The sequence below is a fragment of the Orcinus orca genome, chromosome 12 (genome assembly GCF_937001465.1).
Source record: "Orcinus orca chromosome 12, mOrcOrc1.1, whole genome shotgun sequence".
In the NCBI taxonomy this organism is placed as follows: Eukaryota; Metazoa; Chordata; class Mammalia; order Artiodactyla; family Delphinidae; genus Orcinus; species Orcinus orca.
In genome coordinates this window covers 13,596,534-13,610,920 of record NC_064570.1, presented here as the reverse complement: position 1 = coordinate 13,610,920, position 14,387 = coordinate 13,596,534, and the positions used below count along the sequence as shown (strand labels likewise).

The 14,387-nt window shown below is 38.1% G+C and overlaps 1 protein-coding gene across 1 annotated transcript in view; it reads right to left on the bottom strand.

The window, feature by feature from the left end:
• Positions 1-14,387, bottom strand: part of SYNE1 (spectrin repeat containing nuclear envelope protein 1) — a 464,259-nt gene that overhangs the window by 200,465 nt on the left and 249,407 nt on the right. Inside the window, exons 70-77 of the mRNA XM_049695244.1 lie at positions 13,592-13,918; positions 11,989-12,141; positions 11,512-11,679; positions 9,104-9,280; positions 6,740-6,886; positions 3,476-3,601; positions 1,986-2,162; positions 421-686 (exon numbers count right to left, since the gene is read on the bottom strand). Coding sequence (XP_049551201.1) covers positions 421-686; positions 1,986-2,162; positions 3,476-3,601; positions 6,740-6,886; positions 9,104-9,280; positions 11,512-11,679; positions 11,989-12,141; positions 13,592-13,918 — 1,541 coding nt within the window. The remainder of the gene's footprint in view (positions 1-420; positions 687-1,985; positions 2,163-3,475; positions 3,602-6,739; positions 6,887-9,103; positions 9,281-11,511; positions 11,680-11,988; positions 12,142-13,591; positions 13,919-14,387) is intronic.

The window sequence follows — 14,387 nt, the reverse complement described above, 5'->3', positions numbered from 1 at the left end:
TGAATTACATAGAATGTGTTACTTTACAGAATTGACAAGAAACCCATGGAACTATAGATTCAAGAAGGATTCATGTCCTGAAATCATAGATGATAGTCCCATAACTGGTAATTAAAACTAGGAATATTCTTGGGATATTCTTTGAACTCACAGTGTAACAGCTTTGAAATATTCCTTGAGGTCGCAGGTAGAAATGGTGCCGTTTTCAAATATTTTCCTCTTACTCACCTGCTTCAGTTAATATTGAGCAAGGAAAATCGTGATTATGGATACAGATGACACCAGATTCTTCATAATGTTTTATCAATATTTATAATGATAGAAAATGTTTAAAATGTAAGAAAGACATTTTTGATTTTTATAGAAATTAAGGAATTTCTGGCTTAGCATTTTGGTGACCCACTGGAGAATTGCTGTTACCTGGCTAAGTTATCCCATTCTGTAGTAAATTTTTCTAAGAACACTTCGACGACATTCATACAGTTGTGGTAATCTCGTGTTCTCTGGAAATCCTCTTCCCTTTGCAAGCACAGATTGTTGGACTGAAGGCACAGATCCAGCCACTGGTCGTTTAAGTGACTTATTTCCTTGTGTTCAGGAGACTCCTGCTTCTTGGTTAACTCATCCACCTTCTCTGTAATAGTGGTCACTGATGACTGTTTGCACCGTAGTTTCTTAACAAAATCCTAAAGGATAACAACAATAAAATAATGTTGAATAACCACCCCCCCCAAATAAATACAGATTGAGACATAGATACAATACCTCTGAATACTTTTGTAGTTGAAGAATGTATAGTGAGGGACAAAGAGAAAATCTAAAATCATCATACTTCCTTATGAACAAATTTCCAAGTGTTTAAGAATCGGAGGGTACTGTGGTATTTTCTTGTGTTACTTTGAAAAGTATAAGGAAAAACTGATAAATGTGAAACAGTATTATAGCCACTAAGGAAAAAAGCTAATATTTTATCTTATAGTGCATCCTTAGTTTTCTAAAAATTTTTAAAGTTCATGCTTTTGAGAATAAAATCTAATTTATATTCTTTCCATTCTTCTTTCTGCATATGCAAACAATATCCCAGTAGAAAATAAAAATGGCTGATTGTCACAGAGAAAAAATAAATGTTAAGCTTTGTTAAAAATCTGGTACAGGGCTTCCCTGGTGGTGCAGTGGTTAAGAATACGCCTGCCAATGCAGGGGACATGGGTTCAAGCCCTGGTCGGGGAAGACCCCACATGCTGCGGAGGAACTAAGCCCGTGTGCCACAACTACTTGAGCCTGAGCTCTAGAGCCCGTGAGCCACAACTACTGGGCCTGCGTGCCACAACTACTGAAGCCCACGCGCCTAAAGCCCGTGCTCTGCAACAAGAGAAGCCACCACAGTGAGAAGCCCGTGCACCGCAACGAAGAGTAGCCCCCGGGTGCCGCAACTAGAGAAAGCCCGCGTGCAGCAATAAAAACCCAACGCAGCCAAAAATAAAATTAATTAATTAAAAAAAAAAAGAATTCTTTAAAAAAAAAATCTGGTACAACTTCCAATCAAGTTAATATACTTATAATAATTTTCTATTATATTTTAAATTATATAAATATTTTATTACATTTTAAATCAGTTGTATGTTAATGTTTTATATATTAAATATATATTTAATAAATTGATAAATCCTACAGCTTTAGCCATATTGTGATGAAAAGCTAATGAATAATAAGGCTTCATGTTTGTTTAATGGCAGAGTCTTCTGGTTCTGCTAGCTAAACCACAGTTCTTTATTCAGAAATAAGCTACAGAGTGAATGTCCTTCAGTGCAAGTGGCCAACTGGAGCTCCAAGAAAATATCTGAATGTTCACTTTCTGAGGTATATTTTTCTGGCACCAAATGAAAGTTGTTCTATCTCATTCCTTAAATAACTATGTGTAAGGATTGATTGACACACACCCGTCCTGTCTCCTCTAGCTCCCCTGGAGGCACGTTAATTCCTACCTTTACTTGAGACACCATGTTCTGTGCAATATTTAGCTCCAGTTCTGAGTGTCTCCTCTTCATATTCTGCAGCTGCTGATTGGCATCCTGGAGGTAAATCCACAGCTCAGCCTTCATGTGCTTGATCTCTTCCCAGCCCTGAGTTAAGTTCTGTGCCTGGGCAAGCCTTCGTTCAATCTGGAGGAAACACAGAGGCAAAAGTTAGCAGCAATGGACAGGATCATTTATGTTCAATGAATCAGCCTGTCCATGTACACAGGCCAACACACGTATGCGCGCGCGCACACACACACACACACACGAGTGATAAATCCAAAAAGAATTATTTGCTTCAAGAAAAACAGATTTTATATTTAGGTTTTCTAAAGACTTCAAATGTCTAAGACTTATGTCATATGATTTCAATCAATACTGTGAAGGTCTAGAAGTTTTAACAATTTATTAGGTCAGAAGCTGCCCTAATGGTTTTTCACATTGGGCATTTCAGTGGATACATCTGTTTGACTGAGTCATCAATTTGGTCTTGGGGTTAACTAGAAAAGACTTATATTGTCCTCTAGTGCATAGTTGCTGATACTTCTTGTAGAACACTGAGTTATTAACATTTTGGATATATGTTTAGATCTGCTTCACTGGTTTTTGAAATCATATAACTTATTTCGATAAATCATTTCTGTAAAAAAAAATATAGGAGCTATATCATCTTTCTTAAGGATTTAAATACAGACTTGCTTTGGTAATGTAATAAAACATGTAAATAAAAATACATACGTTAGTTTAATTATTTTCATATCTATATTATAATTATTTAATTATCTTAATTTCTTCATTATTTTTTCCTTTAGATCATTTTACTATTCTGGAATATTTACTCAGTTAAATAACAAAACCAAGTCTTTTTTTTTTTTTTAATCCAAACATGTTGTGTTCCAGAGTTTAAGGCAGCAGCAGAAAACACACAGCCTCTGTGGCGCCATCTGTCTGCTGCAGGCAGGTACTGCTAACTCATCACAACACTGTCCAAAGGGCCCAGATACAGCTTCAGAATTCTTCTCAACACCACACTCAGCCACTGCCAATGAATTAGAAGGGTCATGACAGATGTTTGCCATCCTAATAGGAAGGGTCAGGAGGCCCTTTCACACTAAATATGACCGAAAGGAAACAATGGAAAAGGAGAAAAGAAAAAAAATGAGTGAAAAAATAGGAAAAGAGAAAGAGAGAATGGTAATTGAGGAGAAAAGAGAAGAGGAAAGAGGTGCGAATGTTTAGCAGTTCAAGGGGACTAAATATTTCACTTCCAATTCAGTGGCATCAGTATTAGCGTGTGCCTACTTTTCTGTGACTTAGTTGAAATTCAATACATATTTATTATAATGCTTGTAGGAGCATTATAGCAAGAATACTCCAAGAAGAAAAATTTTTTCACATCTAACATTCAAGCAAGAGAATATAGTCAGATATATCCAATGTCATTTTTTAACTTTTACCATTTGTTCTGTTTGTTGAATGTCTTTTGCTGTGGTTTTCACTGAAGAGTTTGACAAGTCACACATGGTACAAAGGAGATCTAAGTAGGTCCTTGCCTGTTCCTGCAAAGCTCTGAAGTGTTTGACCTGAAAAAAACAAAAGAAGAAAAAAAAAACTTGTCAGAGTGAAAGAGACATGCTATATTTAAATAGCAAATATTTGTACCATTTGTGGTATTTTGTTGACATTTCAAAAATAACCTTGCTATGCTCAGTATTTTCACCATTGTTGTAAATGACATATATTAGTTACTCAAAAGAAAGCTTTCCAAACACACTGGCAGGGAGCCATTGGTCCACCAGTTGTTTCTTACTCTAATTAGCCTGTATGGTCTGGGAAAGGGGAACAACCAAGAAACTTCCACAGTTTTTCCAGATTCTCTGTTCACATTCTAGCTTGTTTTCTTCTCTTTTCTTTTCTTTTTTTTAAATATTTATTTATTTATTTTTGACTGCATCAGGTCTTCTTTGCGGCATGCGGGATCTTTTATTGCGGTGCATGGGCTTCTCTCTAGTTGTGGTGTACGGGCTCAGCAGTTGTGGCACACGGGTTTCAGAGAGCGTGGGCTTCTGTAGTTGTAGCGTGCGGGCTCCAGAGCCTGTAGTTGAAGCACACAGGCTCTCTAGTTGTGGCGCATGGGCTTAGTTGCCGTGCGGCATGTGGGATTCTAGTTCCCCAACCAGGGACGGAACTGGCAGCCCCAGTTGTCAGGCTACTGCAGGAGTTAGATGAGAAGTGATGATGGCCTGATGGAGGGCGATGGGTGGTAGAGGTGGTGAGAAGTGGCTTTCGCTTACTACATCTTTGTGATTAATTGGGAAAGAGGTATTGACTGCAAGTTGTATGGGATAAAGTTGATCTACAGAAACAGCAGGTGATCTTCCAAAATCATAGCGAATAATGGAGCCTAACTTTTTGACTCATCTCAGTATATTTCCTCTAAGCTGTGTGGGTTGCCTAGACACATCATTCTCACATAAATGTAACAAATACAGATCAATTTCCCATTAAGTAGAAAGCAGCACCTAAACTTTTATCCATTGCACAGACTAACTGGTGTTTCACTTCCAATTAGTATCATTAGCCGTTAACCAAAACCATCCCATCAGGTACCCATGGCTCAGAGAAAGTTATCTGTCCCAAACAGCCTTTGGAAATGAGCAGAGAATGAGATATCTGAATTTTTATTTTATAAATATATTTACTTTAAAAAAATAATGATTTATTTTAAAATGTATACAGTTGTCCTGATTCCAAAAGCATTGGGAGCAGCTTGTTGACTGTCAATGACAAAACAGTTATGAAAGATTTTTGCTAAAAATCAATTTCAAGGGCAAATCTGATAGTACTTTTTCTCATTCCCCCAAATTCACATCATGCCTTATGAAAACAAATGACATTCTTAATGGAATCAAATCAGTCTGTCATTGGCTAATGGTAGTGAGGACCATATTATCATTACATATGTATTGAGCATTTACCATGTGGGAGGGATACACGACGCACCCTGGGACCCTGACCAAATTCAACTGCAGCCCATCAAAGCCTGCCCAGAGTCTGACACCCTGTCAGTAGTGGAATTCTCCAGTGACACATCCAAGCGAACTAATGACCCAGGACCTGCTCGACTTTACATGAAAGCAGTACTTGCCAAAGGAAAGACTGATCAAAACAAAGCAAAACAAAAAGAAACAACAAAAAACCTCTTCCCCTTCAGAACAACTGAGGTCCAGGTGTTTCCAATACCTCTAATTCCCTTCTCTGTTGCTTCCAAAGGGGGGCAGCCCATTCTGAGAAGCAGTGTGGAAGGGGCAGAAAGTAAAACAATGAACCATACAGTCACTGAATCTGGGCCCCAAGAAGGATCAGCATCCTCCTGCAACCACAGCTAATGCGGGTGCTGTAGGAAATTTCCTGTTCTAGCGAAAGGTCATTGGGATTAATGTTATTCTCCCCCTCGCTTTTACTTCTTTTTTGGGGAACAAAAGAGAAGAATCAAGCTTTGGTCTGCATTGTTCTGAATAAAGTACATTGGAAACAAACAGCCACAAGACAATGAATGACCCAAGAAAGCTCACAGTCTAATGAAAAAGCAGAATACAGACAATCTTTCATTTCTTGATTCAAGGAGAGCCATGTTTGATTTGTCCATATTCTTTTTTTTTTTTTTTTTTTTTTTTGTGGTACGCAGTCCTCTCACTGTTGTGGCCTCTCCCGTTGCGGAGCACAGGCTCCGGACGCACAGGCTCAGTGGCCATGGCTCACGGGCCCAGCCGCTCCGCGGCATGTGGGATCTTCCCAGACTGGGGCACGACCCAGTGTCCCCTGCATTGGCAGGTGGACTCTCAACCACTGCGCCACCAGAGAAGGCCCATATTCTATTTTTTATAAGGTGTAATACATGCACTTCTGTGAGCCATTTCATGACTTAAATAATGTAAATCATTTAAGCCAGAAAGTATACTTTGGGGGACATATTAATTGCACATATTCTCTAAGCGGACTAAATGAACAAACATTATTTTAATATCAGTTTGAGGTAAAAAAATTGAATTTTTACATTACTTCCTATCTGGCAGCAACCTTTACAACTAAATTCCTTTAAAATATATTCTTTGCACTACATAGAAAAATTGCTTAGTACAAAAAATTTAGAAACATCCCTCAAATATTCTGATGAAGTATCAGCAGCAACGTTTTAAGCACGTAGATGTCAAATTAATATACCATAGGTTCCTTTCACATGATAACAATAATTCATTCAGCATTCACTCAATACTTATTTAATAAGCACCTCGTTTTGTGCCAAAAAATGCAGGAGAGGCTAATTTTGCTTTTCTGTTTACAAAACACGTACACTGCGGTACAACATTTGAATTTCTTCATAACTTTCAGAAGGAAGCATACTTATAATCACTTTACCTATTAGAACACTGAGGCTCAGAGAAATTCAGTGATTTACCCATGGTCACCCTGTTGAGCAGGTACTGGAATCGATCTTCTGGCTACAGTGCCCATGCCCTATTTATTCTACCAGATTGACCTCAGTTGTGCGCCCGTCTTCCTGGTTAGAATGCGGACTTAACTGGAATCAAGCTCAGACCTTATTTATACTTTTGTATCTCCAGCAACCAGCACCATGTGGCACATAATAGGTACTTAACATGTTTTCATCAAATGAATGAATCAGAGCGTAACATAAACTTGCAGGAATCACAGTCTACCTGCTTAACGGCTTCTGCTCTGCTGAGAGGGGGATGTGCGCTTGGCTTTAAATCGGGCTGGACTGCAGAAAGCCAGGCCTGGCACTGCTGCAGGGTGTCTTGTCGACTAACGTGCTTCTGAAGTTCATGTTCCAGACTCTGGTACACCTGAGACAGAACAATCATGCTGCAGTCGTGAGAGCTGTTTTATATCTCTAAAAAGATCACTGCAAGCAAATGAAACAAGTCCACTTTAAATGGATCCCTCTCCCCACCACGCCCCCCAAAACCAGATACACATCTACGGAGTCTGCGTATGTTCCAAAATGTTGCAAAGCACATGGGCTATGCCCCAGTTTATAACGTCTCAACCCACACATTACAACATAATATCCTGATCATGGAAAGACAAGGTGGGCAGGGTGAATGTAACGCTAGAAATGTGTTAGAATACATAAAATCTTTGGAGGAAATTGGTCAAACATAAATCAAAAGTTTTTGCAGCTTTCCCCCATGGTATAAATACTGTCCTTTTCATTTAAACTAGAAACTAAAAGTAAAAATAAAATGCCGGCTCATGAAAAGATAACCAGTATTTCTCTAACTGAAAAGCTTCTGTTTTAGGGTAGGGTAAATTGGAACTAAATTATAACACAGGGGAGGGGAGAGTTTGATGCCCTCATTTCATCTTAGAAGTTACATTCCAGGACAACACTAATCTAGAATAACCCAAACATTTTCTAATGCATCTATTCAATTACTTAATCCTCAACCAGCCAAGCAATTTCCATTTTATCCACAAAGACATGTTGATAAGCTATTATGTGTTTCCTTGAAATCAAGGTGAAATATACCTATGACATTTTCTGAGCAAGCTCTTCATCAAAAACAAAAGAAAGAAAAAAAGACTATGAGGTTAGACTGGCTTTTCTTTCCTTATTGAGACAACAGAAGCAGTAATTGAATTCTGCTTTTCTCTGTCATCTATTAAATTAATCATTTTTATCTGATATTAGGACTATCCCTTATTTATTTTTATTCCAAGCAGAACCAAAAAGAAAAAAGGTATTTTGCTTTCTTTAACATTTTTGCAAAGTTTAATTATAAGATTCTGACTCTGTTCTTAGAATTTCATCTACTTTTTAAAAGTTTATTTTTAAAATGTTTGTCTTTCGAACATTTACTAATTAAAAAAAAAATTAAGCTGTGTCCCTAATGCACAGAAAAAGTCTGCTACAAAGACAGTGCTAAGAAATCTCTGTTGAGTGAGTGAACAAATGAGCTCATCAAAAGCTCCATGCTACTGTTTTTCTTGTCTCACCCCCTTTGTCATCATCTGCAATTATTTGTTAGATTCTTTTATCCCTCTTTTTTATTAACTTTTTTTTTTTTTTTTTTTTTTTTGCCGTATGCAGGCCTCTCACTGTTGTGGCTTCTCCCGTTGCAGAGCACAGGCTCTGGATGTGCAGGCTCAGCGGCCATGGCTCACGGGCCCAGCCGCTCCGCGGCATGTGGGATCTTCCCGGATCGGGGCACGAACCCGTGTCCCCTGCATCGGCAGGCGGACTCTCAACCACTGTGCCACCCGGGAAGCCCGTTTATTAACTTTTTGAAGGTGGATTTTCCAAGTCTAGGGATCAACTAATGTCACCCAGCATTTTTTTTAATTATCGTGCTGAACACAGATAATTCTCCCCATGTCACTTGTATTTCTCCAGTTCTTACTAAATAGCCCAGTAACAAAAACAGATGGACCCTACTCAGTGTCATTTATAAATTCCAGAATAATAAAGAGTAATCCACTAATTTTACTTAATTGTTGTTAAAAGGGTGATTCTTATTTATCTTAGACTTATATCTATAACATTAAGGATTCCATTTTATTGGCGGGATACCCACTGAAGTATACCTTGAAATTGGTGCTTACTTCTTTTCTCAATTTCTATATGAATACATAAAAATACTGAATTAGAGTAGAACCTGGGCTGCATAGAGTTAAAAAGAAATAATTATTGTGTGACTTACAGAATAAACTTATTCTGATGTAACAGAATAAATGGCAAATTAGAAAGAAGTATTATTGACGGTGTGGCAAATAAAAACAAACAAAATTAAAAATTTTTTTCATAATCAATTCATGGAATAAAGGGATTGAGTAAAAAACACATGTCTGAAATTCACCACTTCATCACATCAATCAAATATATGATATGTTAGTTCTATGTTCACATAGAGACTATGAAATCTATCCTCTTATTTTCTGTCTGGAAAAACACCAAAACGATCCCAAAGACTGAAGAACAAAAACTATTTTTAAAAACCTCCAGTTTGCACAGTTTTTCTCCTTAATTCTTCATCATTCTAGAACGTTCCAGTGGTACTCACCCTCTGGGCTGTACTGCAGATGGCTGAGTAACTATCCTTTGTGCCCTGCAGATGAGCGTGTACATTTTGTTTAAGTTTCGCTTGGAGGTGGTCTGCACACTGGCTGATCAAATTGTCGCCTTTAATTTTAAGGTTGTTCAAACGGTCTTCAAAACCAGCAATTTCTTCCATCATTGCCTACAAAAAATGAAACAAGTACTGAGTTCTCATTCCAGTTTTAGTCTTTAAATAATCTATTCATCAAACAGAAAGTTAAAGATCAATCATTTCACTGTTTAAAATGTCTTTAAAAGAGTTTTGCAATTTGTCTTGGTTACCATATCAACAAATGAAAAAAGAAGTATATTTTCAGAGATACTCCAATGGGAAAAGTTAATGAATTTAATGGATTAAGTTACATACGAATAATGAAGTAACCTTTAAGTGATTTCATGAGGCTGATCTCAGTTAGAGATCTGCTCCATGGTATTATTACCAGCAAGAAGGATGTTAATACATTTTTCATCTCTATAAATTATAATTCTGGTATAATTTATATCTAAAATAATCTAATTACAACTTAATCTAATTTACTAATGTCTAATTTATCTAATATATCTAATTTATGTAATAATCGAATGTCTAAATTATGTAAGATCTAATTTACATCTAATAATACTTACATTGATAAAAATAACCTTGATCACTTACCATTTATTAAGCACCTGCTATAGTGAAGGGACTATATTTAAGCCCGGATAAATGTGCATTATTACTATTGTTTTACAGATGAGGAGATTGAAGCACAGAGATGTTATAAAACATGTTCAAGGGACTTCCCTGGTGGCACAGTGGTTAAGAATCCACCTGCCAATGCAGGGGACACAGGTTCGGGCCCTGGTCCGGGAAGTTCCCACATGCCGTGGAGTAACTAAGCCTGTGCGCCACGACTACTGAGCCTGCGCTCTAGAGCCCGTGAGCCACAACTACTGAAGCCCATGTTCCATAACTACTGAAGCCCGTGAGCCACAACTACTGAGGCCCGTGTGCCACAACTACTGAGCCTGCGCTCTAGAGCCCGCAAGCCACAACTACTGAAGCCTGTGCACCTAGAGCCTGTGCTCCGCAACAAGAGAAGCCACTTCAGTGAGAAGCCCGTGCACCTCAATGAAGAATAGCCCCTGGTCACCACAACTAGAAAAAGCCCGTGCCCAGCAACGAAGACCCAATGCAGCCGAAAAGAAAAGAAAAACCATGTTCAAGGTTTCACAAGTAGTAAATGGCACAGCCCCCAGCTTTGGGCCCGTCTCTGCCCGATTCCAGTTCACACACACCACTATGCCCATCTGTGTTCTCTAGTGAGCTTTCTCACAAGATCACTTAGAGAGCAGGAACCAACTTTTTCAAATCAGGTTCTAATTTCCTTACAATGCTAATGACGAGTGACATTCCAACACAAAGTTTCCTGGGTTGACTCATCAATACATCTAAGGGAAACCAGGTGGTCCTTCAGCAGCCCAGGGTCCACCACTTTTTTTCCCGTGGTGCTGGGTTAACAGTTATTATATATGCCATATTGAAAAGAAACATTTTATCTTCGAGCTGGAATGGAACCACTACATCATGAGGTTACTGAGGGTATTTTCTCAGTGCCAAATAGACTATATCACATAGTTACTTTTCTGTTGGTATTTGCTAAATAAAATCTTCTCCTATAGGAATCCTGAAGCCCAGAATGGTTAACTGGTCTTCCTAAGACACACTACTAGATATTTACCATGTCACGACTAAAAATCAGTTTTCCATTAAGCTCACCGAAATTGCTCCATAAAATTGTGACTGTATGACATCTGTCACCTGGCACATATAATTACTAAAAATACATATTAATAAATATACTAACACCACATATCAGTACAGTACTTTATGGTTTACAAGATACTTTCACATACATTATCTCCCGTGATGAGGCTGGTGTCATTATCACCCTTAACAGAGGAGAAAAGGAGGCGCAGAGAGGCTAAGTCCCCCCAGTTAGGAAGAAGACAGTCGGGCTAGAACCCAGACTCTCTGACTACTATTTTTGTATCCTATCTTTGGCTATACTTTTCTAAAATAAAGATAATTTCTCTTTGATAAATTACTCCCTAAAGATTATATTCTGCAATGAAAAACTATTGGCTGGGAAAAATGCTACAATATGTTCAGAAGGTGAATGCGAAGATTCAGCTGTTGTTAGTCACTTAAATATTAAATTGAACTGTTCTCAATTATCAGTCATTCTTGAGACTCAGACCTGATTCTTTAGGTGCAGTCATCACGACCCAGAGAGGTGCATGCGTGCACTCACACACACACGCACGCACATACACACGGCACACCTGCTAAAGCCACCCTGTATTCTTCAGCTCCTTAAAGCTCAGGCATACCTTGTGGCGGGCCAGTTGCTGGGTAACCGTCTCTAGACTGCTTGTCTCCATGAGGTCGGGTGCCACTAACCTTCCTGACATCTGCAGCAGCCACTTTTCCACTTCTTGGAGCTCACCGTTGTAATCTTCGTGGTCTCTGACTTTCACCTCGAGACGGCAAACGTGCTCCTGTGAAGCCAGGTGTCCGTTAGAAGTGACTTTCAAGCCAAAAATCTACTCAAAACTTTCATAATTTTAAAAGCCCAGGAAAACTCATAGGGTAGGTAGAGTTACACACATCAGAAACTTACTAGGAACGGAAAAAAAAAGATACAACACGACCCACAAAGTCGTTTCGCCATTTAAAACGCCCATCTGAATAAAAGGAAGAATATTGACCCATACCACGTCTTAAAATTTTCTGACAGATAAAAAGGAGTCAGGACCCCCTTTGTGGCAAATACACACATTTGTATTGAATTTCTGATCACTCCTTACTTTTCCTGCACTGCAGAGGTTCTGGTAATCACTTTGAAGTTGATCTATTTTGTCCTTTAAAGTAACATCCTGCACCAGCTCCAGGAGGGCTTCCCCTTTTTCTCTCACTGATTTTACTGATGGTTCATGGGACAACACCGTTTGTTGAAGTGACTTGAATTACAAAGAAAAAACAAGAGCCAGCTCATCTATGTGATCGAGGCGAATATATACATATACGTTGGCATGTATCTACTTCATGTTTATCTACTTCAAGTTTATCTACTTCAAATAAAGATCTGACATATACTTTAAAGATAAAGATAAAGATCTGACATATACTTTAAAGATCTGACATATACTTTAAAAATACTTTAAATACTTTAAAAATACTTTAAAAATAAAGATCTGACATATACTTTAAAAAATACTTTAAAAATAAAGATCTGACATATACTTTAAAAATACTTTACTTTAAAAATACTTTAATACTTTAAAAATTAATAAGTATAAAGCAATAAAGAGAGAATGCCTTTTTATGGCTAATACGGTTTTTCAATACAGAGTAAAAGTAAGACGTCAAATAGCCCTTCACATGCGCAGAGAGAAGTATGGAAAAGAATTACATTCGGCTAAATTTAACATGGTTCATATTGCTGGCTTCTAGCTCATTCCTTTCGGCAGAGAAGTAAACCTTAATTCTCTACGAAGGGAGCGAGGTGCTATCTTTTGATTTTGACTCGTGAAATCAATAGCAGCTTGAGCTGGATGTGAAGTCTGGGAGACAAATTCCAGTTGCAACGTTGCTATGATGGCCTAAAAGTGCTATTTAAATATATCAAGAACTCAGAGGGAACTAAAAAAGCAGCAGCAGTGTAATTCTTATGTAACACCTTCAAAGACACACTGTCAGGCTAGGCAGAAGAACCAAGGACAGGAATAGACATACTGGCTGGAGTAGGAAAAGCTGCTGACAGGAAAAGCTTCGAGGCAAAGCCATCACACCGTAATTCTTAAAGAATATCGCTCAACAATTTGGGTCAAATTTAGAAAACAGACTATTCCATGTATAAGCTTCAATAACCGTTTCACAGATTTGAGCATGTGCAATATTTATATCTACAGCATGTATAGTGATATCCACATCACCATTTATTCTTTCAAAAATTAATTTCTAAGATGTTTAACTACAGTTGGTTAACTAGAATTTATTTTCTTAGAAATACGATGTCTCATTTTGCATCTACCACAGGTCAGTTTATAGGCCTTCTGTACCAAAAGATGAAGGAAAGACTCTACCAAAAAGATAAAATCTGTAGGTGTGAGATCCTAATGCCAAGAAGGCTTTTCCGGAGGATCCACATACCTGGATCACACGTCAGGATAGATCTCCATTTACTGATACAACCTTTGAATATCAGACAAATACAGTTCCTGAATGGAAATATAAGTCTGATGTAGTGTTTCCAGCCAAATAAACCTATACCACTCCCCACCAGCAGAATAGGCACATTAGGACTTTTTCTAGCACTCACTAAGGGTGACACAAACCAGGAATCACGTCCCACCAGTTCAGTCCTACATGACGTCCTCGTGCATCTGTCAGTTAGTAACAACACACTACCTTGTATTTAGATAGTTGAGCTTTTTTCTCATATAATTCCATTTTGGGTTCTTCAGGAACGTATAGGATTTCTCGGTACTCTGCTATCCACTGAGTTAGTGCTTTGTATTTATCTGAGAATTCCTTTGTCAAATGAAGGCCTTTTTCCAGAGTCATGTGCTCCTTCCGGACAGTGCTGGTCAGTTCCTTCAACTGTTCCACGTGGTCATGGATCTCTTTTCTTAACGTCTCTGCCTCACCATCTTCCAAGTATGTAAGAGCTCTCTCTCCTTTCTCTCGGGCTGATTTGAGCAAACTCTGGCCTTTCTCCATGTCTTTTAGCAAACCCTGAGAAAGAGTGGGAAGCAAATACAAACAAATGAATAAACAAACAAATAAATGCAAATAACTTAGCATTATTTCTTTCCTTTTAAAGAACAGCCTTTCAAGTCCCATTCTTGAGTCTACTGATTTCTCCTTAAAATATGTTTTTTGAAGTTTATAACCAGATTTGGTCTGCCAGCAATCAGGAATCTTCTTTACTTCAATATAGGTCTTTTAAAGTCTTGATCAGCATATCATTTCCAAATCAGAGACTTAAGGAAGGACTTGATGTTTCTCTTGTCCTTAACAGTGCTCCTATAGATCTGAGTTAAAACTCTATTAATGCACAGTGCCATGAATTTGAGATAATTTTTTTCTTTTAATATTTAGTATCAAACTGGAACTTAGTTAAGCATTTCGTGCGTAGCCATGTGTAAGACATTGAAATGACTTCACAACACAAATAAATGAAAGCCAGTCTTTGGCTTAAGAG